The sequence below is a fragment of the Struthio camelus genome, chromosome 18, assembly GCF_040807025.1.
Source record: "Struthio camelus isolate bStrCam1 chromosome 18, bStrCam1.hap1, whole genome shotgun sequence".
NCBI lineage: Eukaryota > Metazoa > Chordata > Aves > Struthioniformes > Struthionidae > Struthio > Struthio camelus.
The window spans coordinates 11,730,080-11,754,521 of record NC_090959.1 but is presented as its reverse complement, the minus strand read 5'-3'; the positions used below and the strand labels follow the sequence as shown (position 1 = coordinate 11,754,521).

Genomic DNA, 24,442 nt, shown 5'->3' with positions numbered 1-24,442 from the left:
GCAAACTCCACATTGCACCACCAACTTCTTAAATAAAGAGATGAAGAGCTGAGTCATAAAATGCAACTGGAGAAGGAAAAAAAAAGGTAGTGGGTGGGGGGAGAAAATCAAGTCCTTATAATAGCATGCATATCTTTTCTGGAAAACCTCTGGTTTGTGTTTATCTCTCATAGCAAAATCTACAGCCTTCCTGATTGCCCTTGTAAGAAGAGACAGGTTGGAGAGCTGAGCACACAGGTGTCCTGAGCTGCTCGATATGTGCTGGCCACCTCTTCTGACTCGACTTAGCATGAAAACTTTTAACTCTTTGAGGGTTACAGTGCATTTTTCGACTAAAACTGTTGTGTCAATAGCTTTATCATAATTTAATAACTGCCAAAATTAATAGCAAAGGGAATTTTGCCTTCGCAGGTGAGGCACTCACACGCCCCTTTTCACAAGCACGTAGTTAGTCAGCCAGATAGGGTAAAAACGGTCCACCCAGCAAAGCTCGCTGCTCCTCGGCTTCCTTAACTTTTTATCCCGTCGCTTTAAAAGGGAGAACTCAAAGCCGGGGCTGTGCAGCCACCTGCGCGCCGCCGTGGGAACAGCGCAGCTGCCCGCGCTCCCTGCGGGTACGTCCCGGCGGCCTCGCACCTCCGACAGGCTACATTAAAAGGTGGGTGGCGGGGGGGGGGGGAAGATGAGGGGAGGGGAAGAAACGCCCGATAAGAAGCGTTTGTACGAGCTGGAGGCGGCGCGCAGGAAGGGGCGCCGCTACCTGCGGCGCTCGGCGGGGGCTTGGGGGGCCGGGGGGGCCAGGGCTGCCACCTCGCCTCGCCTCGCCTCGCCTCGCCTCGCCTCGCCTGAACCCTTTCATGAGCCGCCGGCCCCGCAGCCTGCCCTCCCGGGCCACGCCGGCTGGCCCCACCTCACCCCACCCCGAGCTCCCATTGGCCCCCGATTAAAGTCCAGCGAGCCTCCCCGGTGCTATATCTACATATAGGCGCCCCGACGGATGGGCACATCTCGCCGCGACGATGGACGGCTGCAGCATCCTCCTGCGGCACCTCGCCTTCACCTGCGGCCGCGCCGCGCTGCGCCCCGCGGGGCGCGCAGCCCCCGCGCCGCCGGCCGCCGCCGCCTCCTCGGTGTGCGCGGTGCGGGGCCGCGGGCACCCCCTGGCCGCCCTGCCCGGCCCCCCGCGCTGGCCGCTCATGGGCAGCCTGCCCGACGTCCTCTGGAAGGGGGGGCTCAAGCGGCAGCACGAGACGCTGGTGAGCGGCCGGGGCACGGCACGGGAGGGGACGGGACGGGACGGGGATGAAGGGGCGCTCACGGCGCGTCCCCTCTGCTGCCCCCCCCCCCTTCCCAGGCCGACTACCACAGGAAATTTGGCAAGATTTTCCGCATGAAGCTGGGGGCCTTCGACTCCGTCCACATCGCAGCCCCTTGCCTCTTGGAAGCCCTGTACCGGCGGGAGAGCGCCTGCCCCCAGCGCCTGGAGATCAAGCCTTGGAAAGCCTATCGCGACTATCGCGATGAGGGCTACGGGCTGCTGATCCTGTAAGTGGTGCGGGGGAGCGGCAGCAGCCGGGCGGGGAGGGTCCGGGCGGCCCGCGGGATGCTGCGGGCTCTGGGACCAGCCTGCCGGCTGTGCCCGCTCCCTGCCAGCAGCGATGTCTTGTTGCACATGCTGCGCTTTTTCTTTTTCTTTCCTTTTTTTTTTCTCATTGACTCTAGGTTCTTTTTTTTTTTTTTTTCATCCTTGCTGTCTTTAACCCAATCCAGGGAAGGAAAGGACTGGCAGAGGGTAAGAAGTGCCTTTCAAAAGAAACTAATGAAACCCGCGGAAGTTGTGAAGCTGGATGCCACAATCAATGAGGTACTGCGGCTCGAGAAATCCTTTCTCTCCCCATGCTCCTGGAAGCCTGGGAAATAAAACCAGATCACTTGATCCCGTTTACCTGGATAGCTATTGAACTGCTCTACAGTGATAACAGTGTGACTTAATGCTCTAAAACTATGCAGGGAATAACAGGTACAGAGTGATCATCAGGGTCTGACCAAAAGCAAGACCAAACAGAAACCTGTAGTTAAGACTGTCTGTACAGAGCAACAAGAGTACCCCAGTGACACGGGCTCCTGCAGAGATTTGGCTTACTTCTCTGGCGTTCAGTGTTTTGTGCCGTTACCCCTTCATTCTTGTAACTCCCTCATTAACCTCTATGTACCTCACTGAATTTGAGGAGCATCTGTGATAGACACCTTAATCCTCTTTATTGTGAAACTCTGTGGTGTTACCCTGATGTCTGACTGAAGCACTTCATCCCCACAGAGGAAAATTTGTTTCATCAAAGTACAAGCCCTAAAAGGATCAGAGTCATGGAAAATCCAAACATATATTAACACGGGGAAAACTGAATCCTGTTCAAAGAACAGGAAACATAACTATTCCTGTTTTATGTGAGATTGTCATCTATTTAAAAGACAAATGAAAATGTTAAATTACTCAGGATTTGTGTTAGTTGGTCTTATCTGTTCTCTTTTTTCCCCCTTTCTGTTCTCTCCACTACTTAGGTCCTGGAGGACTTCATGTATAGAATAGATGATCTCTGCAACCACAGTGGGCAAATTGAAGATGTATATTCAGAATTCAACAAATGGTCATTTGAAAGTAAGATGGTTTTTTCTTCTTTTTTCTTTCCCCTGAGAATGGTACGCGTTTTCTACCTGTCATGGCATTTCAGAGTGAAGCCAGTGATGACAGTGTAGGCTAGTTATTTCTAATCTATAAGCTATGGTCATGGTAAACTTACATCCAAAACTTCTGGGTAACTCTGGAGAATTGCACCGATTCCCCAGAAAGGAGCCTCTACCTTTAGAACCCTTTCAGAGTACATTAAGGAGTACATCAGCCAGGAATGACTTGGGGCAGAAGGAAGAGCTATGTTAGAAGTCCTCAACAAAAAAGCATGGCTAGGCATACTGCTTAATGCAACGAGCTCTGTCAGACGCCTTCTGCCCTGGGTGGCCTCTCATGGTAACCCATGCACTGAGTTCCTGAAAACTTTTTTTTCCATTGTCAGTAATCGTGGCTGCTTTGAGGGAAAAAGAGGAAGTGGTAGCTTAAAAAATAAAAATAAAATAAAAAGCGGGTGGAAAGAGATGGAAGCTGCTGGGGTATGGAATGCTGCCAGTACTTCCAAGTGATTTCTGGCTGCAGAGGGGGACACTGGAGTAGATGGCCTCTTTGGGCACTGTGACTCAGCTTTCTTCAGGAGTGTTGCTTAATAGCTTAGTTGCCAAATATACCAGCCATGCTTGGCAGAATGATCTGCTGCTCATGTGAGGGGATCAGTGGTCCACTCACTTGTGAAGAAGTACTGCTGAAAGGGCACCACAGCTAGATATTACTGCTACAGTGGGTCTAGTGGGTCAGCTGTGCAGAATATAGTTGAACTGCTATTCTCACAGGTATGTATCATAGAGCAGAGAACATTTTTGAGGGATAATACAAATGGTGTAATGACAATAAATGATGGACACTACACACCCTTTCCTCTATCTCATTTAATGAGACTATTGCTTAACAACAGGTATCTGCCTGGTGCTGTATGGGAAAAGGTTTGGTCTCCTGCAACATGATGTAGAAGAAGAAGGCTTGAACTTCATCAAGGCTGTAAAAACGGTATTGAAAAGATGCTTTAGTCTTTACCTGGGCTGTAGTGATTTCCTGAAAGGGAAGTGGTTTAAATAAGCCCCCTGAAAAAAAGAAACCTAAGCTTCTATTTTGCATATGTATTGGCATCCTTGCACACCTGAGGCCACACTCAGATATGTGAAGCTAGTAACTGACCTTCTGACTGTCCAATTGACTAAAAGCCTAAGCCTATGGGGTGAAAATGCTGTGTGGACATCAGGGTAATCCCTGAAATACAGCTGTCAGGTTGGTTGGTTACTTTCCTCTCCCTCATAGACACCTGTTGTGCAACACTGCTGTTCTTGCTGGGTGGGACTTCTGGAGTGGTGTGGGATTATGCAAATATGCTGGATTTGGAGGTTAGTCACTCTTGCAAGCACACCTTTTGTGCATCTTGCTGCAACTTGGATTCTGGTTATACTCATCTCATTAATCTTATCCATCTAAAAGACAGGCATCTGGTCTAGCCTAGTTGTTCAGCTTGGTCTGCTCTCAATGGAGAGAGAGGCCTTGACAAAAGGAGAGTTTGCACCATTCTAAAATAGGTGCCTAAAATAGGTAGCATGAGTCACTCACTAGTGAAACCTCTTATTCTCCACTGGTTGTACCTAATTTTTAGCTGGATAAGGTCTAGTTAGGGTGAATCCTATCCTTTCTATCCAGGACAGAAATGCTATCAGAACCCAACTTTCTCATCTAGTGAAAATTGCCTCCTATTATACAGTCTAATTTTGTTCATGAATTACAAGTAGGTAGATTAAAGAAAGATATCACAAGCTGTTTCTCCACCACAGATGATGGCTTCTTTTGGAATGATGATGGTGACCCCAGTGGAGCTTCACAAGGGTTTGAACACAAAAGTCTGGCAAGCCCATACTAAAGCATGGGATAATATATTTAAAACAGGTTACTATTATTATTTTTAATGAATTCTTTCCCTTCTGCTTGGTCTCCTACTTGGTGGAATTAACTTTCTTTGTAATTATGTATTACTCTGCTGTTAATTGCTACCCTGAGCACAGACTGAGACACCTTTGCTGCTGTTGACCGCAGACCTCTTGATTCCAACCATGGGAGCACTTTTTTCTTATGACTAATGCTTAGCACTGGTTGTGTGGCAATACCTCATACCCAGGGAAGCCCCAGAAATTTAGGAGCCAGAAAAGCTGAGTCCAGTTGAGTCTATCATAAAAGTATAGAGCCTGAAACTATATATAGCTTTAAAGGCAAGGTATACGGATGAGAAAAGAAAGGGCAGTTTTGCCATTGAGAAACAAGAATTTACACGTAACAAAGGCTTGTTTGCTAAAAAAAGAAATTATGCTTTCTGAGTAACCTGGAGTATAGTTGTAAATCTTAAAACAGAAGCAAATAATGATAAGGTACAACTTGGCTTTCTCACAGAACTTGCTGTCTGTTAAGATGAATTGGCCTTCAAGAATGCAAAAATGACTCTAACTCCAGATATGAAGTTAGGTTCATATTTTTTCAGTTTTCTCTTAGATTGTGATAATTCTAGCTAAAGATTAAGCAAGGCTTTGGTCCTTGGTGTAATGTCAAGTGGCATGTTTCTCTTAAGCATTTGAGTACTTGATACTTCAGGCGGTTTGGTCATGCCAGTCACATGTGCACTTATTTTATTGTTCTTTGGTTTATCGGTTTTAGGAAAGACATTTTAAACCAGTTTTGGTCCCAAAAAAGTTTGACCCCTTCATTTGACACAAATAGTTCCTTGCTAACTGGTCTAAGAACTGGTCTAAGAACTGGTCTTAACAATTGGGATATTATGAGAAAGGGTGGGCAAAACGTAGTCAACTATATTTTTAAAAATGTACATAGAAATGGCATCTATTTTTGCCTTCCCATAGTAAATCAAAGGCTTAAACTTCGTTCGGGAAGCACTAGAAATCTGTTTGATCTTTAACATCTTGATCTCCTTTGAAAATCCAAGCCAATAAGTTTTACGTGCTTGTATTTCTGTCTGCTAAATATGTCACTCAACACATCACTGGTTTCCTTTCCTAATATTAAAATGCAGAATTCCTAGTAGTTTTCAGGAGTTCTTTCTCTTTTAAAGTAATTTGTAACTGTTTAGTGCTTGTCTAAAATGTGAAAATAGTACTATTCATTCAGTACAATGCTCATCACTTGAAACTAAAGAATAGTCATCCCCTTTCAAAATTCTGCATGTGAGCCATATTTTCACTTCTATTTTGAGAGCATTTTTAGCAGCTTTCTATTGATTACCTCCTGTTCTTCCTTCCTCAGCCAAGCGTTCAATTGACAGTCGACTGGAAAAACATTCTGCAAACCCTCACGAGGATTTCCTGTGTGACATCTATTCCGGAGGACAACTTTCCAAGAAAGAGCTATATGCTGCCATTGCAGAGCTCCAGATTGCGGGAGTTGAAACGGTAAACCTGACTGTCAAAGAGCTTTTTAAAATTAGCAGCCTTGCAGCTCCCTGCTCTCCTCCACAACCTGCAAGAGAACAGAAGTGCGATAGGGAGCTCATCTTGTAGTTGCTTCAGGAGCCTAAATGAAAGTGAAATTTTACCTGAAAAATTCTTTCTTCCGTTAGTTTCTCTTAGAGAACCATTAAGATGGCTCATAATCTCTTAGGCTTAAAAAAATCCTATTAAAGCAGTGGCCAACCATACAGTGCGCATACTAAAAACATTGCTTTGACCTTCTGATAACTTCTTGTTTCTGTCACTGTAAGTGGAGATCTTATGTATAGCATGATTTTTTTGTTTGTTTTTTGGCTCATTTCAGACTGCCAATAGTTTACTGTGGGCTTTGTATAACATTTCACGCAATCCACATGTTCAGCAGAAACTTCTTACAGAAATACAGAGTGTTTTGGCTGCTAATGAGAGTCCGAGTGCTGAGAACTTGAAGAAAATGCCTTACCTAAAAGCATGTCTGAAAGAATCCATGAGGTAAAATTTTCAAATACTGTGCAAAAAGTAAAATGACCAGTTTTACCATCTAGTCTGCACTATGGAGAATAATATTCTAGTACATATAAGTTCGGGCACCTTGTTATTTAGAGTAAACTATTACACATACAGGAAGAAAAAATGCTGGGAATTTAACACACTTTGTTTCTTTCACTGTAGATTAACACCATCTGTGCCATTTACCACTCGCACTATTGATAAAGAAATGGTTCTGGGAGATTATGTACTACCCAAAGGGGTAAGTCAAATTGGTTAGTTCACATATTTCACCTTTAACTGTCCTCTTAAAATACTGAAGCTTGTCATATTTCAGTCTCAAAATGACTTTGCTGAAGGACTAGCTCCTGCATTAGGCTTGAATGAGAAATTTGGGCAAGAATTCCCGTAAATTGAAAACTGTTTAAATGTAGGGTAAAATTAGAAGAGCTAATGCCCTGATTTTAGAAGGATAGTTGCCTCTCTTCTCTTCTGTTTTTATTCCTGTTTTCTAATGTTATTATGTTATTCCTGTTTTCTAATTTTATTCCTGTTTTCTAACAGCCCTCTAGAATATGTCCATTTCATGGCGTTGTACCTGCTTGCACAACTGTTCAATTTAGACAACAATATCTTGGTGTAGGATTTCAAGAATTTTTTCTTTCCAAATTTTCCATGCTATTTTCTGAGGAAAATGACCTTTACTGTGTTTGAATTAATCTTTAGAGAATTACAAGACTTCTTCAGAGGAAACTGCCCTGCCTGTACTGTTGCATTAAATTTTTCCACTAACAAGGTGATTCACTTGGTAGCTCTAAGCCAATTTGTAATTGAAACTGTGTCTATTGCTTTGTTTATAGACAGTACTAATGATAAATACACATGCCCTGGGTTGTAATGAAGAGTACTTTAATGGCTGGACTGAATTTAAACCAGAGCGCTGGCTTCAGAAGAATTTAATAAATCCTTTTACTCATGTTCCATTTGGCATTGGGAAGAGGATGTGCATCGGACGTCGCTTAGCAGAGCTACAACTTCATTTAGCTCTCTGCTGGGTAAATACTCTTAAATTGCATTCTTCACACAATGTACAATTGTTCAAAACTTAGCATGTTTTGGCTTCTAGACTATTTAATTAGGCTAACTCAATGTTTTTGTTTCAGCTCATTCGCAAATACCAAATTGTAGCAACTGACAGCAAGCCAGTAGAAACACTCCATTCGGGAATACTGATTCCCAACCGGGAGCTTCCCATTGCATTTCAAAGACGATAAGGTATGCACGTAAGGGTCTCTTGAGCATGAAAGACTTATCTTCAAACCTCACTTAAAATTTTCAAGAGCTGTGAGTGAGAGTACAGAGTTTTTTCTGTGCTCTATTCTTACAGTGTGAGATTATTAAATGGCATCATATTTCATCACTTTTAACAAAAAAACTATTCTATGTAGTACAAAAGACAAGTCTTGTATGGCCTATTTCTTTGACGTTAGCATTCTAGTTTTAAATTGCGGCAGAACATGTTTTCTGTCCATGATGCAGAACATGTTTTCTGTCCATGATGCAGAACATGTTTTCTGTCCATGATGCAGAACAGAAATGGTGGGGGAAAAAAATTAACAAATGTATACTACTAGGGAAAATAACCATTATTTTGCTATAACATAATGCAATCCTCCACTCTATTTCTAGCAGATATCTCCTGAAAAATAGCATTTGATTTTTGAGCATCTGTGTTAAGGCTGTCTGTTTTCTAGGTGTTCAAGTTAACAAGAAATACCATAGTCATAGAATAGTACACTAAAGAGCTTAGATTAGAAAACTTATTTTAGGCTGACAGGCAAACAAAAGAACTATCTTTACATCAATGATGTTAGAAGGGTGCAAGCTTATTACGTTAAGTCTTCAGTCTCAAATCTGAATGTTAAATTTTCTCTGCTCATAAGCTTTTTAATTAGCTTATTTATAGACCAATCCAAATTGGAAAACTGGGCCTCTGATATAGGATTAAGACCTCAAGTTAGAAATTAAATGATATTTAAATAGTATGTGGGATACTTCACTGGCCAATATCACTGGAAGAATCACTCTATGTGATTTGAGGAAGGATATTAACTGCATCCTGAAGTTGTTTGATGCTTAGTTTGCTTTTTAAATAATGGATCACTACATAGATTTTTTTTTTTTTTTCCCTCCCCTCCTCTCTCTCATATAGGTCATAGAAGACCAATGGCAATCCTACTGCTTCCTTTACTGAAGACAACATATACCCACTGGGAAAGCTAAAACCTATGGTAGCCAGTGGACAAACTGCAGTGACTGGTCAAGGGATATCCATTGCAAGAGACCGAAACAGTGTCAACAAAAGCTCCCCTAGTACTTCTTTCACAAATCTGTTAGTTAATTCAGCTTTACTTAGCAATGTCAAAAGGACAGAAAAAATACCATGCATGTTCATATATACCTGTGCAAATACAATGACTTAGTGCAGCCATGGGATTCTGCAGGATAAAGTTTGGTAATGAGCTGTGGGGTGGTTATATATAGCCCTTATTAGCACACAGTGAAACTATTACAGCTGCAAGCTGTTCAAAAGGCTAGCTGAAAAGAGGTGGTTTCAAGTTTGGGGGTGTCACATAGGACACCTGGAGGAACAACAGGCAGGACTGAATTGGTCCTGTTAAGTCAGTTGAAGTGCTTTGAGAAGTCAGCTGAAGGGAAAAGAAAATTGCTGAATGCTTATCAGACTACTAGTGTCATGAATTAAACTGAGAATTAGGCTGCCAGCCTGTAATAAGGCTAACAGGGCTTAAAAATTAGGATAATGGAAGAAGTATATTTTCTGTTAAGCTTATTGTCCTTATTTCCTTTTTAAGGAAAGGAAAAGCTATATAATCAGAATTATTCATTGTGCCTGCACAGTACTTAAATTAACAGGTGCAATACTGTGACTGTCACATACCCCACTCTCACCTATAGTTTTTTTATGCCTCAAGCTCCCACATAAACAATCTCATCACAACTTTATTACAAAAATTGTAGTGGCCTTTTATTGTATGAGAGGCCTCATCTATAAATGGACTCACTAGAATCCTATGGGTTCTGCCATAAATAATGGTTATCCTAACAGGATAGTTTCATCATCTGATGAGTAATATAAAATGCGTATTTCAAAGCACTGTAGGAAATAAGGAACCTAAACATTTCCAAGAGGTTTATTTATTGCGGAGATTTCAGTACCCGTATTTAAGGGTTAAAGTCTTGCAAAGTTTGTCTTGCATGTAATACAGTATGTTAGTTATGGTCACTAGTATTTTTCCCATGATGCAGTTTCAAGTGCAGTTTTATATATATATATATATATATATATATATATATATATATATATATATATAAACATTAATGGTTGTTTGTTTGTTTTTTAATATCCTGAAATGATAAGTCTTAGCATTTGTTGACCTCTTGTTTTGTTTATTTTCCTTTGGTTATTCTCAGCCATGTAAGAGTAGCAATATTACAATATGTAAAGCAATTTGTGCGTTATTTGAATCTTTCCAGTCAATTTTGTAATAGTGAAACTTGTAATAAAATAATGTTCTTTTTCTATAAAGAGTCTTCCATAATTTTATTCTGAAGTCTTTGTAGTGTAACAAATCTTGCAAGCCTTTCAGGGTAAAGTCTTGAAAAATACTGTGGTACTTTCATCCCTCTCCTTAATATTCTTACTAGGCTTCAACTTGAAATTCTGCACAACTAAGTTACTTAGATTCAAGCACTAAAATCCTTCTGCTTTATGATACGCCCAGGTTCTTTGGCTTAAGTGCCTGTATTCAGAAGAAACAGCCAGAAGAGAGAATATTAAGATTCTACCCTGTTTATCAGTCGTTTTAGAGCAGTATAGATTTAAGTTGTCATTGCTCTTTCAGTATGTTCTCCTATAGCAACAAATCATGCCAAAAACTATGTCTTTAACTAACAGCACTTGAGCATGAGCAGTGTGGTTCTGTCTATCAGCAGTAGAGACAGCTAACAGTACATAGCTAAATGATTATGGGGGTTGTGATAGCTGTAACCTGTAGCCACTGAAGACTCAAAAAGATTTCAGTTCTCACTGTGGTTGACTCTGAAATCTTACATCAAGGCTTTTGATACCATTTGACTGCTCTGCTTCTATCAGTAAAACTTTCTAAGGGCTCATTCTGGGCACTGTTCAGATGCCTAAGCTCAGGCTACATTTTCCTCTAGGGCCTGTCTCACCTGGCTAGTTTGGTAACTTCTCCAAGCCCCGTTCCTGACCTGAGGGTATGGTGGGCATTGTCTTGGATGAGGCCAGCCCTGGGGGAGATGGATTACACCAGGTGGCAAGGCAAAGGCACACAGGAGTTCAGCCCTGCAGCACAGAGTTTTGATTTTCCATTCCCTCTGTATTTAACCATTAACCATCATGCTATTTTTGCAATCAAGGCTATCTTGGGTTTTCAGGTATGTGTTAAGTCCTTTCCCTCTATATAACCTTATCAGGAGTCAAGGAACACCGGTCAGTCGGTGAGGAGGCTTCCTGCAGCCGCAGCGCAGGCTGAGCAACCTGTGCTTCTCCGCTGTGCATGCAGCACTGGGGAGCCTGGGATGCGACTGTTTTGTATCTCTTCCTTTATCACAAGATAAAATCTTTCCAAAGTTTTGAGAAAGGATGCAAATAGTTTGAACCCCCACAAGATCAGAAGAAATGATGTATATATTAAAAAAAAGCCATCTACCCAGCACACCTTGACAGGCAGCCTGATGTTACACAGGCAGCAGCCTTCCCGTTATTGAAACCATACCGTCTTTGCCAAGTTAATGCTGCCTCTGGCTGCATGAATGACGGAGTAAGAAAAATCATATAGCACTATTCAAAAATGTCACTCTTCCGAAAAACCTATTGCAATGGGTACTTTACAGTGACTGCAGTTCATGCTCCTGTAACTACTCTGACAGCGGGAAAGCACCAGTACCAGAGCCGGGGCAAGGTGGGCTGCGAGACGGCGAGGCGCTTACCCTGCTCCTGGGGAGGCTTGGTAGCTCATGTTAACTTCCAAGGCCGTGTGGGTAGAGCTACTCAAGCTGCTATGACATTAATAATATATACACTAAGTCTCTTCTTACAGAATTATAAAGTAATATTATACCATTAGAGCCAATAGAGTTGTGCCAGTGTGAAACAAGTGTATCATGCTGCTCACATACGTTCTTACTTAAGTTTAAAAGACAATCAAAGAGATGAAATATTATTTATTTGAACCGACCTTTACAGCCCAGCAATCAGCTATTTCAAAATCCTTAATTGCTTCTGTATTGCAAATCACAGGTCCATGTTTACTGTGTCATTTCACAAATTAAATTTAGTGGACCCAAAGACCTGTAACAATGTTACTCTTAGTAAGATTTTTGACCAATTCTCTACAAGCTGTGGTATAATCGTGTGCTGTCCTCCAGATTTCTCAAAAGTACAATAACTGCTGACCTGGAAATTTTTGTTCTGAGAGCTTTGTGGATTTTCAAGTTCCTGAAGTTTTCAAAGAACTTCATTAATCTGCTACTCCAGAGTGCATGTCCAAAATGGAAATAGGTAAATATCAAACTACACAGATAATGAATGACCAGGCCTGACTTTCACATTAAGAAACCTGTATGGCTTTCTTATTCTCGTGTTTCAAAAGTATCAAAAGTAGCATGATGCTTCCACGATTAATAAACGTCTGTGAAACCTTTCACCTATTGGTGATCTGGATAAACTCAGTTGATCCAGGTGATTGTTTCTTTTAAATGATTCAATCTTTGAGAACTGCTTATTCAAATGACCGACAATAATACTTCACTGCTACCATTTCTCGCAGAAACTCCTTAGCGGGGAACATATTTGGATCACAAAACGAATGGAACTAATTGGCCTCCACATTAACTTTCTCAATAAGGAAGTGAGCTAGGTTTACATATCCAAAAGGAGGTTAATTCTATTTAGGCTTTAGGCATATAAGTGAGAGTGATACAGACAAAGTTGGAGCCAACTAATCTGTGCTTTTTTATCGAGAAAGAATGCCAGTTCTCAGGACTGACAATCTGGCATTTTTCATGGATATTGTGTTCATTATACTCTGATCATTATAGAGCACTTTATGAGTCAGTCCCTATATACAGCTTGCAGTGCTATGATTAGGCCACAGCTAATGTGTTCTAGTTTGACTTTTTCCATACTGAGAAGTACATTTGTTTTAAACTACCAAGGGTAGAATTCATATCTGTGTCAGTGCTGACCTTAACTGATGTGACAAAGCAATCCAAGCTCTGAAAAATTAATTCTGAGAAATGTTGATAGCTACAGTTCATCTCAGAAAAAAAATTTAGTGGAGCAACTTAGCACCTGATTGATTTTAAATATGTGAAACTTCACATATACCTCAGTGGGACTGCAAATGTATGTGTAGATTTTTTAACATACTATCAATTCTTATAAAAGGAGAAAGTTTACAATTTCCAGCATGTTATTTGTGGCACACATATCCAAAATTCATGTAGGAAGTGCAGCTTTAGAGAAAAAAGCTACCTGCTTACTTCAGAGAACTGAAACAACAGGGTCTCTTGAGGCTGAGACTACAAGCAGCCTCACTAATCGCTTACCATGGATGTGTGTGTGTTTTCATAACTCACAAAATGATATACTGCAGTGTGGGTGACTGTATTCAACTTTTTTTTTTTTTTGATATGCTCTTCCAGGCATGGTTTGGGAAAAACTATGAATGTTACATTATGAAACTCAGCATTATACTTATTCACTAACATTTATTCTTGGGTACTTCTGAGTATCAGCTTTCAAGAGGGTAAAAAAGCCAAAGAGAAGCTAAATTGTTCTGTCACAGAAATAACATGTGGCCTACCCTTTCTGAAATCTCTGCTGTTATTGATACTGTCAGTTCTTCGCTCTTGTACTATAACTCAGGGCTACAATCCCACTGGCATAACTCCCTTTCACATACCAAAGCACAAACCAGGAATAAATTTGTTGACACTGATAGATGCAAAGTAACCTAAAACTGGTATCAGTCACAAGAGAATCAATACTTATGAATTCTTTGTGAAAAGAAGTGTAATTGGCATGGATGGACACCATACTTGGGATCTGGTTCTACACTACCGTGCACATTTTCCAAGACAGCCCAATTCTCTACAAGAATTTTACTGTTCATTTCTTTCCTGTTTGTTTATCCAGAAGTGCATTAGGACCTACAAAATATCTATCTTAAATCTATATCCAATATTCCTATACTCTTCTTTACTACCAGGATGTACGTCTACATGGATTTTCATCTCTTGCTCACAGGTTTTTGATCTCTGTTCCTTCAGTTGTATGACTAGTAGCCTGTGGCTTTTGAAAAAGCATGAAAAGTAAAACTTAAACCTCTTTCTGGATCCAAATATTATAGGTTACAAGTCTTTGTTTTGTGGGATTCGTTTGGAGCTGAACATTTATGGAGCAACTGTTCTCCCGACAAGGAAAGCAACAATGAGACTCCTTCATGAGATAAAATACTTTTCTCCAAGGGACAATGTCAAAACAAGTGTGGAATGGAATGCATTTTATAATCTGGGTAAATTATACTTTGCTTTCTTGGGCATGTTCCTCCCAACAAGTTTGAACTCTTTGCCTTTAATTGTTAAGTGTGTTGAATGAACTCCAAGCACTGCACGCCAGGAGGAAGGGAAGCCAACGGAGCTAGTCAGTGAGCACAACAGGGCAATAAAGGGGTCCTCTGGGTAAGGGAATTACCTCCTGCTCTTCCCAAATTGCTATGCACCTACGTTATACTTTACCCTCCGCTATCAGCTTAGGTGCATAGGACCTTGGTAGTAAACAAAACAAATCACTATTAAAAACTGATTCATTGTGTTATTGCACTGTGCTCCACATCAGAAAGGGTGATAAGGGAGAAGCAGAGGAATGGTGCAGATCTTGCTTACCTGGATCTACGAGGTAGTGTAACTGTTGAATGGACTTTTAGCAGCACTAAGATATTCATGAGTTGTTTAAGGTGAAGAAAGCAAAAATACTGTCTGAATTTAATGGAAAAAATGTAAGGAAATCTTTGAAAACTTCATGCCTGTGGTGGTATGGGTTACACTTGTCTGGACTTTCAAGGTCCCACAAAAGGCTCCTGTTCTGATCTCAGTTATACGACTGGAAATCACTGGAAATAGTTTTACAGATGAGCTTGGTCCCTAACTCAAGCTCAGACTCGCTTGGCGCAGGGGCAAAGGTACGCACATATTAGATCGTGGGCCAGCCACGAGCCAGTTGAGTCCATGGCCAAGGACCTTACTCATTCCAAACGTGGGAGATGCTCTAATGGCTCTACAGGACCAGACTGCAAATACATAATTGTAGTCCTTCTTGTCAACGCGTTCATTGTGTTGAGGGCTGTCAGGCAATAGCATAAAACTGACTATCCTACTATAAAGCACAGGGAATAGCCTCATCTAGAATCCAAATCTACGTCATTTTGAATAGGACCTGCAGAGCATAAGCAGAACAAGGAAGACTTTTCGGGAGCCAGGCTCCAGGTCAGCAAGAGCTAAGATTAGTTCAGATTGCATACATCTGCTTTGTTAAGTACAGTTAACAAAGTTGCCAAGTTTTGATACTCCTGAATGATGCTGTCTTCCCTCTGGCTGTGTCTGAAGGTCAGAGAAATGGAAAAGAAAAGTTTTAACTCCAAATATACATTGCTCCTTGTGACATACAAGTGCACCATCTCACTTCAAGGCAAGCAAAAAGCTTCAAAGTACACTCCATCAAAAAAAATAAAAAAAAATACAGGAGATGTCTTGTATGCAGTAACTAAACACGTTGATTTAAATTTCTCAACTTATTGGACACCCTAGACATATTATTAAACTGTTACTGGCAGCTTCCACTGCAGCCTCTCCCTTATAATAAATGTACAAGAGATTGGCATGCCACAAAGACGTGTTTTTAATCATTAAAGATTAAACCCAGGAGCATCTTGGATTTTCCACACGATGGAGGCAGGTTGTGCAACTTGCAGAATTGTGAAATCTTTAAATAACTTCAAAGAAGACAAAATTAACTAGTAAGTTTTTTTAAATGCTTCACATATTTTAATTGCTAATGTTATCTGATTCACAACAATGTACCTTTACTATATTAACTGGCATATTAATTCTAGATGCTAACTGTAATTTCTGATTTTGAAAAAATAGAAGCCTTCCTGCTTAAAAATAAAGCTAAAATTAATGTTCAGTTTGCAGGCTTCCATAGGCAGAAACAAATATTCACTTTAGCATCTCACAACAATGCTTAACTGATTTTTTTTTTTGCAAGAATTACAGTGAAATACACATTTCAAAATATAAATCAGGTCCAGCCCCTGGGATTCTATAAGGGAAAGAGCTCACGGGACTTAAAATATCCCTTGCAGATCACAGAGCTTCCTGGTGCTCTGCTCATGAGGTAAGCAGGCAAACCTCTGAGTTACTGCAGAAGGAAGTATAATATACAATAAATTGTCTCTTGGGTAAAGAGTACACATTGTGTCTTAGACCTTTCCCTCCCCAACCTACCTTGGAGTGCTTTCACCTCCAATAACTAGTGAGGCTGTGGCTCTAGCACATCCTTATCTCTTGTAGCAGGGTGCACCCAATGCCCAACCCGTGTATGCTCAGCTCATTAGCTCCAACGCTGCTAATTCTTACACTGCTGGGAATCTGTATGACAGTTTAGGAACAAGAAGAAAGCTGTGTGAATGCATCAAAACCAAAAAACTGAAGAAATCCACTCACATAACAGACCAGACACTAAGGAATTCAGCTGACTGGATGGTTTGTCACTGTGGGGTATCTTCCATACCTTCAAATCATCACTCCAGAGCCTAGCAGTTCTCAGAGAGGTCTTGCACCATCTCTACTGGCCGGATGCACGGCTCTCAGATGCAGAAGGACATCTCAGACCACGCTAGGAGAGTGTAAAGAGGGGTAGCACGGAAATTGCTACACAAACTCTTCCAACACTGGGATCCCAGTTACAGAGAAGGACTACAGAAAGAAAGCTGAGCTGATCTGGGGAAACTTTGCTGTCTCTGAATGCTGCCAAGCAGCAAAGGTGGGCCAAAAAAATAGACTCTTCCTATTCCTTAAGTAAAATTTCATTATTGACATAATTGTTGTATAGCAAAACGCTTTACGAGCTTCTCAGCCACGATGTGAGATGGTATTAAAGCCAATTTACAGATGACTATCATGATGGTCTCAATTACGACATTTGCAAATGTGACTGCTAATTTTGTGAGCAACAAGCTTTTGATGCCAAGCTGCAGCCGTGTGTACACACACTTAACAAGCGTTTCTGAATATTTGGGTTTACAAGTGTGACCACAAATCTATATAAGCTACAAACTATCCGCATTCCAAGTTTCTAGTTCTGCACTCACTCTATTCAATTCTGCCTTTCCTTCTGTAAGTTGGTGATGACAAATTTACATGTATATGTATGTGTGTGTATGTAAAAAAAATTAAAATGCTATCATAAAGTATTTATAACCTCTCTAAAAATGCTTAGTAAAAAATCGAAACGTTTTCCAGTCAAGACTAGTGACCAAATAAAATTCCTCATGAAATGGAGAGTTTCTGCTGAAAATAATTTGATTTTACCTTTCAATACAATTAATTCAACAGTTAATGAGAAAGTGATTATTTGTGAGGTGATAAGAGACTTTTTGCTTACTTTATCTTTAGTAAGGGAGGCATACAAGACTGTCTGACATTTAGCTTTAAAGAATACAGAAAAATCATTGGAGGAATGGAAATTTGTTAGACCACTCAAATTAATTCTGGGTTGCCACCAGGAAAGCTATAAGAAGTCACTTTTTGGTACGTATCAAAAGTATACCTTCCTGAAAAGAAGGCTTAGAATAAATGTCAGACTTCTATCAAGAAAAGGATCATTTCTGGCCAAGAACGATTTATTTACTGAAAAGTTAACAGCATTTTAACTAACAAAGATCCAAGTATACTTTGTAATTAGTGGTAACCAGCTCAATTCAAAACAGTTCACCATACAGATGTTCAGTAAACACAATTTATGCATTCCCAAAGCTTGAACAAAAGAAATAAATGTTAATTTCACTTAGACTAACCATACTATTTTTCTTCCCAACTCCCAGAAACGAGGGAAATTGTAAGCTGTGTTACTCAAGACTTCTGATGGAAATTCAGCTCCATAAGATATCAGGCATTTGTAATTCCTAAGAAAACAGTATTTTCAAAGTTCACATTTACATGCTTTCTCTTGAAAGGACTGATGAAAACCCCAGACTGGGGAAAGCATTTGCAGTGAACTGAAATATTGCCTTATCAGCTTTATTAAATCCAGGAGCAGGATTGACTCTTTGTGCAGCGTTTCTGCACAGACTGCCTGTCTATAAAAACATCTGTCTCCATGCAGATGGAAAAAGACATTTCAGGGAGAGAAAGTGCAGTTGAGATGCAAGAAAACTAGGCCCACATTTGTGAGGACATTTATTCTTCTAAGGCCTCTTTATAAATCATGTTTTCATCATTGATTTAGACACCGCGGGGCTTTTATGACATTAACTAACTGTCAATGACAGTTACACTTTGCAGTCACTTCTGCAAATAACAAAAAGGACCTGTCCGTAAAAGCCAATAACACCAATTCAAATTAACAGATAGGGTAGCAGTGTAAATTGTTCAGCTAACCTGCAATAAAAGCCCTGGGGAGACTGTACCTGCGGGAACTTAGCTTGTGGGTTCACAGACTAACTAAGGGCTGTTGTCCTCCACCCCTCATAACCATATGTCCTAACCTCTCTCAACCATGAGATTTTGGTACGGCTGAAAACTTATGCTGCAGGGTGGGTTTTAGTCAGATCAGAATGCTGCTCTGGTGCACCTCACAGCTCCAGAACTGCTGGAGTCAACACGAGGAGGGTGGTATTAACATACATTGATCATGGAGCTGGAAAAGATGGGACCACTCCTCTTTTTTAGCAGCACAGCTTTGTGTTAGTCAAAGCAGCTGCGTAACTGTACCTTTAGACACTGAAAAGGCCTAAGGAGTGATTAAGATCACTGCTAAGAGAAAGATGGGTGGTGAGGCACGCAGTTAAGATTCTTCAATACTTACATGAAATGTAAGCATCCAAACACAAAAGATTTTTTTTTTTCCTAAATGACAAAGTTTTGTTTTAGATATGCAAGAACCTCTCAGGAACTTGCCTTGCCTTTTGAGCAAATGAGAAAAGAACCAATTGCACTAGGCGTCATTGCTGCTGAAGCCTGGCAAAACAAAGTTCTGTCAAAGGGGCACACTCAGAGGGAAGTCTGGCAACTAACACAACTGAAGATGTGCTTAAGGACATTTTCCAGGAAACAGAGTAGCTTCAAATAAAGTTGATTCATAACCCTAGCAAAGTTTCTCTTGCCCAAGGGTAGAATTGAAAGAGAAACTGGATCAGCTCGTTTCTTGGGGAATCAAAGAGCTAGCAGAGAACCAACACCATGCATATATTTACCACTTGCTGTAGGTGGGGTGGGAACAGAAGCTTTTATTTATGTGTAGATCCAAATGAATGAAATAAATAGTTAAAAATAGCATATTCTCCTACCAGCAGGTGGAAACTTTGGGGGGATATGGTTGATGCCAACTATTTGATCTGTGCTTGGATCCATCAACAGGGTTTTGGCAGGTGTCATGAGAAAAACAGAGCCCACATTTTTCTGCATATTCAGCAGGCCCTGGGGAAGCTGCTGTTTCCTCAGAGCCCCACTTCAGCTGTGCTCGGTACCCGGTGTGTTTCACTGGAAAAGGCAACAGATTTTTGAGGACGTGAAGAGTATTATGCTATATATAGAAGTTGTTGGGGTCTAGGGAAAAACAACAGAAGGAATAACTAGCAGTTCCAGAGGAGAGTGAGGGGAAACTGGAGCGCCTAGGCAAATACACAAAGGTGTGAATTCCATGTAATGGAAATAACACGCTCTCATAAAGGAAGTTTAAATAGAGTGTGTTCAGACAGATCATACAGCAATCACTACCATGCCTGTCTCAACAGAGAATGGGTACAAGAACAATGTAGATGAGGAAAGGAAATGGATATTGTGCTTGGCTGCCTCAGCCAGCAGCCGGAGCGCACTCGTGTTGGGACAGAGCCCGCGAGAGGAGCAGGCTCCGGCCGGGCTCCGCGGCTCCCGCTCGCCCAGCGCCAGTGCACACCGGGGAAGGAGGCCAGGAGAAGGCACACGGGCTCCGGTGCTGAGACCCGCACGGCACGAACACACACGGACAGCTGCACTGCAGAGAAGCGTGCCCGTATGATTACAGCAAAACGTGGTATTCAAAGCACGTACATCAGCGCTCATTTCTCTTACTTTCTCGCTCTGTCCTGAGGCACAAATTACTTGGCTAATCGTCTTGCTCTTCCCCCGGGGCTTCCTCTACACGCTCTGTCATAGCTCAGAGCCCAACCACTCCTTGAGATTCGTGATTCTGTATTGGGGCTTGTCCTTCCCCTTCCCTAAAGGCCCCACAGAATACTCAACATTTCTCAACAAAGTGGCCAGGCAGCCCTGTAAAGCCCCATACCTAATGCTTGCCCAATTCACATTCATTCACTTGCTATATTTCTTTTCATTGGTATATTGTACTTCTCTATGACGTCTGTTAAATAGCTCCTTGTTTTTATACCATGCTGGCAGGTGCAAGTGCATCTAAAACTAAACAGGAACCAGGTCTGCTATTTTTTGAAATTTCAAATTCTTTTCTATTTGGAAAATGAAATGAAATTCAAATAAACAAAACTTTTTTTCATAAAATAAAGTTTTGGAGAAAAGATACTTCAGGGTTAATCTAAATATTTTGCTTTGAGAAAACAAATCTTTTAGAAAACTTGAAACTGTTCTTAATAAAAACAGAGCTATTACAAGAAATTATGCTGGAACAAGGATTTTTCCTTCGGCCAAGCTCCTAAATGTTAGCTTTCTACATTATTATGTCCACAACTCTTCATTTTCATTTTGAAAGGGCACTTCATGAAAACTGACTTAATTTCATGGCACATTTTAATTTTAAGAAAACAGATCTGTTCAGATACCTCCAGTGTTATATCATCATCAGGCACAATTCAGCAACATCAGATTGTGTGAAAACATCAGGACAAAGCTGCTTTGAGTAGAAAGCGTCCAAGAAACTCTCAGTCCTGCTTTTAAAATATGCCCTTTCCCCTAGAGGCTTCTAAATCTCTGAAAGCTATGTGATAAACACTCATTTATTCCTTGATTAATGATTGCAGCATGAATGATAGACATCTAAAATTTTGCAGAAGCTGATTAAACTATTAATATTTTTTGTGTGAAAAGATCCAGTGCTCTATACACCTACACAGATATGTGCTCAGTCTACCTAATTTCTACTGCACTAAAGTTTTAATTGACTAGATAGTTAACTTGCCCCATGAAACTAATCTCTGTTCACACAATTTTGAAGACCCTGATGAAACACAGTGTGTGATCAGATTTAGAAAAGCTTATTAAACATGTCTGTCATACATATACAAGACTCCACACACAGCCTCTCTGAGTTAGCAAGAAGACCTTCGTTAACCTGAGTGGGTTACTCATCAGAAAACTTTATACTGGACTTTGGTCAAACTTGCTTTGGTGTGCGGACACCACTCCCTCAGAAATACAGAACTATCCCTCCCTCTCCTACATGCTCTTGTCTTCGCATGGCAGACACAGAATCACCTGGGTTATTTTCCAGTTGCTACTCCAGAACTAGAGTTTTGCTTGTATGACACCTGGCTCCAAGGATCATACATAACATAATCAGACAGTGTCATTCAGGGGGAAAACCTGTCCCCTAACGCACTTCTCATAGTCTGTGCATGACTTTTCAATATTCTTAGTTTGCATAGAAATGACAAGCATTATATTATTCTGCACTTGCTCAAAAGCAGGCAAGCTCTTTCCATCTCCTTTTATTCCTCTCGGAGTATTGTCATCTCTTCTCATGCTGCACTTTTCCAGTTTTCTCTTGTACAATTGGATAGAAATCGAGGATCCGTCAACTCTCACTCTCAATGCTTATCTCAGCCTGTCAGACTCCTCCCTGTGTCACTACTAGATAATCCCACACGTGTTTCACATAATTACCCACGCTTTATAGCATTCCCCAGGCTGTGCCATATCTTTGTTGACGCAAGCTGAACAAAACCAGACAGAGCAATGGAGATAGCGCATTCTGCCCATGTCCATGGGCAGAGTTATGTCCAGAAGACTTGTTTTGGTACAGAGCTATTGCCTCAGAAACACAGCACGGTGGGTGATTTGGAAGGAATATGAACCTGTTACCATTCATGAATGACATCCAGTAGCTGAGATGCTAAAAAGCCACACCGTGCCACACAGCATCTCTTTAATCTTCTTCAAGGTGCCAAAAAATTAACAAAATGTGTCTAGACACCGTGACGATTCATAATCTCTGCAATATCTTGCAAATGCTGCTAGAAGGGGAAGACAGGGTATAGCCAGCGTGGCTATTCTTCCAGACCCTTTCTGCTTTTTGGTTTTATGACTATTCCTTCCTCTGGGAGGGCATAGAGGAAAATTAGCCAAGAGTCTGTCCAAAGGGATCTGGAGCAGCTCTTACATCAAATATTTGCTCTGTTCGGCTCACCCCAGAAGCAGGAGATTTAACTACTTAACTGTTAAACACCGAAAGTTCAGACAAAAATTACATAGTTGTATGAGAGAGCACTAATACTAAGGAAACCTGTTTCTCATTAGATTTGGGTCACATGGTTGATGACTGAATTAACAAGAATTGGGACATACCTTCACATACAGATATTCCCCTTGAGATGACATATCTTCACAAGAACCATGACTGAATAAACACAGAGGGTGCTGTAGGGGCATTAATTATTGGATGAAGGTCTAAATATCACAGATTGTTATTTACACAAGGTAAGAGCTATCAGCTGGAAAGCCAGCTGATAACCTGTGAATCCCAGTTGAATGAAAAAGTCGTGAGACTTTACACTATGTTCTCCACCTGTTTTTAATTTTGAACGTAGCTTGATGTAGTTAGCAATACAGGTGGTAGCTCCTTTAACACTCCCACGTGATAAGGCTAGGTTGAATGAGTTGGGGTAACGTACATTTACTCTCCAGCAAAAAAACCCATATCTAATTAAGCCTCTTCACTAAACTGGTTTGACCTGTGATAAATGTTTTTTCTATAATAACCTGAGACACTACTTTGTGCCACCTGCTGAATTATTTTGTATTAAGAGGCTTATTTCAAAACTGAAATAAATCATCTGTAAAGGAAGACCTTAAGGAAGATGCATCTGGGAATGCCATTTCTAAAACTTTTTCTGCAATTGCTTTGAGTTCCAAATGGAGGATGAGTTTCCCTCACGTCAACAATACTGAACTGTGCTTTGCCAGTTGGCTTGACATTTTTATTTGAATTTTATTTGAATTTCTCCTTCATTTATCTGATGTTATTTCCTTTGTCCTTCCAGTTAACAGCTCTTCAGACATGAACAACCTCCTCTTGGTTAGTCTTTGTGTACTGCAGGGTTCGGCTCTATCTTGCTTGAACGCTGCAAGCATTTGTTGACTTCTTTGTGACTTTGGAAGAGTCCAATAAATGTAGCTTTGAGTCTTAAGTGGACTTTTTTTTTTCTAAGTGGCTATTTTGGACCAGGTAGGATGTCAAATATGCTGGCACACCACTAATTACTACTGAACTAATACTAGAAGTTTTGTAACACTGAAACTGAAATCTTTTTTGAGTTATAACTGACTTAACAGTTGATTTATATTCGCTTTGATTATACTTAATAAAATACATTAAAACATTCTGGAACTCCATTTCAGCTCATAGGCAAAAATCTTGAAAAGTTAAAAATAGAAAAAAACTTTGAGATAACTTAGTTTGGAAATACTACCAATGGAGACATTAAAAATCAAATAGATGATACTCACCTGGTTTTATTTTTATTTTTCTTTGACACTATTTATTCTATAGTTTCCAAGGAACTAGCAAGTGAATATCAGGAATCAGTGCCTCCAGGGCTCACAGAGTTAGTATAGTATGTGTTTTTTACTAAGCAAATTAAAGTTTTATCAGGATTGGACTTTTGGGAATCTATTTTTGGCTCCCTCCAGCTGAAAAATGCACTGGGTGAACTTGCACTCCTGACCTCCCAGTGGTGTTTTACTATTAATAGAAAAAGGGGTTAACAAGTAACTGGTCTCACAGTGCATGATAATACATATCCACTTCTTCGCAATCTACTTCTGTGAACTTTATGACTTGGTACCCTCTTAAAAAAACAACGGCTGGCTTTGCCAGGCTGCCTGAGCAAGAAGAAGCAGGTGCCTGCAGTTGCCCCGAGCTGCCTGGCGGGCATCGCGTGTGACTCAGCCGCACACTGCACCAGCTCCCCTCTGCTCTGCGGGAGCCTGACCCTGTGCCAGGCTCATCCCCACTGTGGCCAACTTCCCCTGGTCTAGTGACTGAGCTAACAGAGCCTGAACATTCAGGATTGCTGAGCCAAATTTCCACAAACTTCCTCTCGCAACCCATCTGTTTAGGTAGGAGGAGAGGAGACGAATGGAGTGGTAGGACATCTTCCTGGCAGTGGAGAAGTGGCACGGGGACAAGCGACTTCTTCCAGGACGCACCTACGCTGTGCTTTGCGGGCAGACGCCCACTCTCCCTGCCTGTGCCCTGAACCAAGCA

The 24,442-nt window shown here is 41.1% G+C and overlaps 1 protein-coding gene and 1 long non-coding RNA gene across 4 annotated transcripts in view; one reads left to right on the top strand and one right to left on the bottom strand.

Annotated features, from left to right (window-relative positions):
• LOC138061460 (uncharacterized) overlaps positions 1–24,442 on the bottom strand; it is a 50,170-nt gene that overhangs the window by 10,351 nt on the left and 15,377 nt on the right. Inside the window, exon 1 of one of the 2 annotated variants that reach the window (XR_011135226.1) lies at positions 980–1,111. The exons of the other annotated variant lie outside the window; for it this stretch is intronic. This is a non-coding gene — a long non-coding RNA (uncharacterized lncRNA). Of the gene's footprint in view, positions 1–979; positions 1,112–24,442 lie in introns of those variants that run through there. 2 annotated transcript variants of the gene reach the window in all.
• On the top strand, positions 197–10,228 carry CYP24A1 (cytochrome P450 family 24 subfamily A member 1). Of its 2 annotated transcripts, none has more exons than XM_068911944.1 (12): positions 197–658; positions 1,355–1,545; positions 1,771–1,864; positions 2,560–2,656; positions 3,579–3,670; positions 4,477–4,588; positions 5,951–6,096; positions 6,458–6,624; positions 6,805–6,883; positions 7,482–7,676; positions 7,785–7,896; positions 8,834–10,228. In XM_068911944.1, exons 2-11 carry the CDS (start codon positions 1,391–1,393, stop codon positions 7,893–7,895), a joined length of 1,248 nt encoding a protein of 415 aa, XP_068768045.1. In that variant the 5' UTR covers positions 197–658; positions 1,355–1,390; the 3' UTR covers position 7,896; positions 8,834–10,228. The 2 variants fall into 2 exon arrangements, with proteins under 2 accessions (XP_068768045.1, XP_068768043.1); XM_068911942.1 differs by lacking the exon at positions 197–658 and adding an exon at positions 1,020–1,256.

What these genes read in the sequence shown, in the direction of transcription:
- CYP24A1 (XM_068911942.1), top strand. Translation starts at nt 1,020, where the DNA reads ATGGACGGCTGCAGCATCCTCCTGCGGCACCTCGCCTTCACCTGCGGC. An exon ending in TCATCAAGGCTGTAAAAACG is followed by an intron (nt 3,671 to 4,476) that starts GTATTGAAAAGA and finishes TCTCCACCACAG; the next exon opens with ATGATGGCTTCTTTTGGAAT. An exon ending in AGATTGCGGGAGTTGAAACG is followed by an intron (nt 6,097 to 6,457) that starts GTAAACCTGACT and finishes GGCTCATTTCAG; the next exon opens with ACTGCCAATAGTTTACTGTG.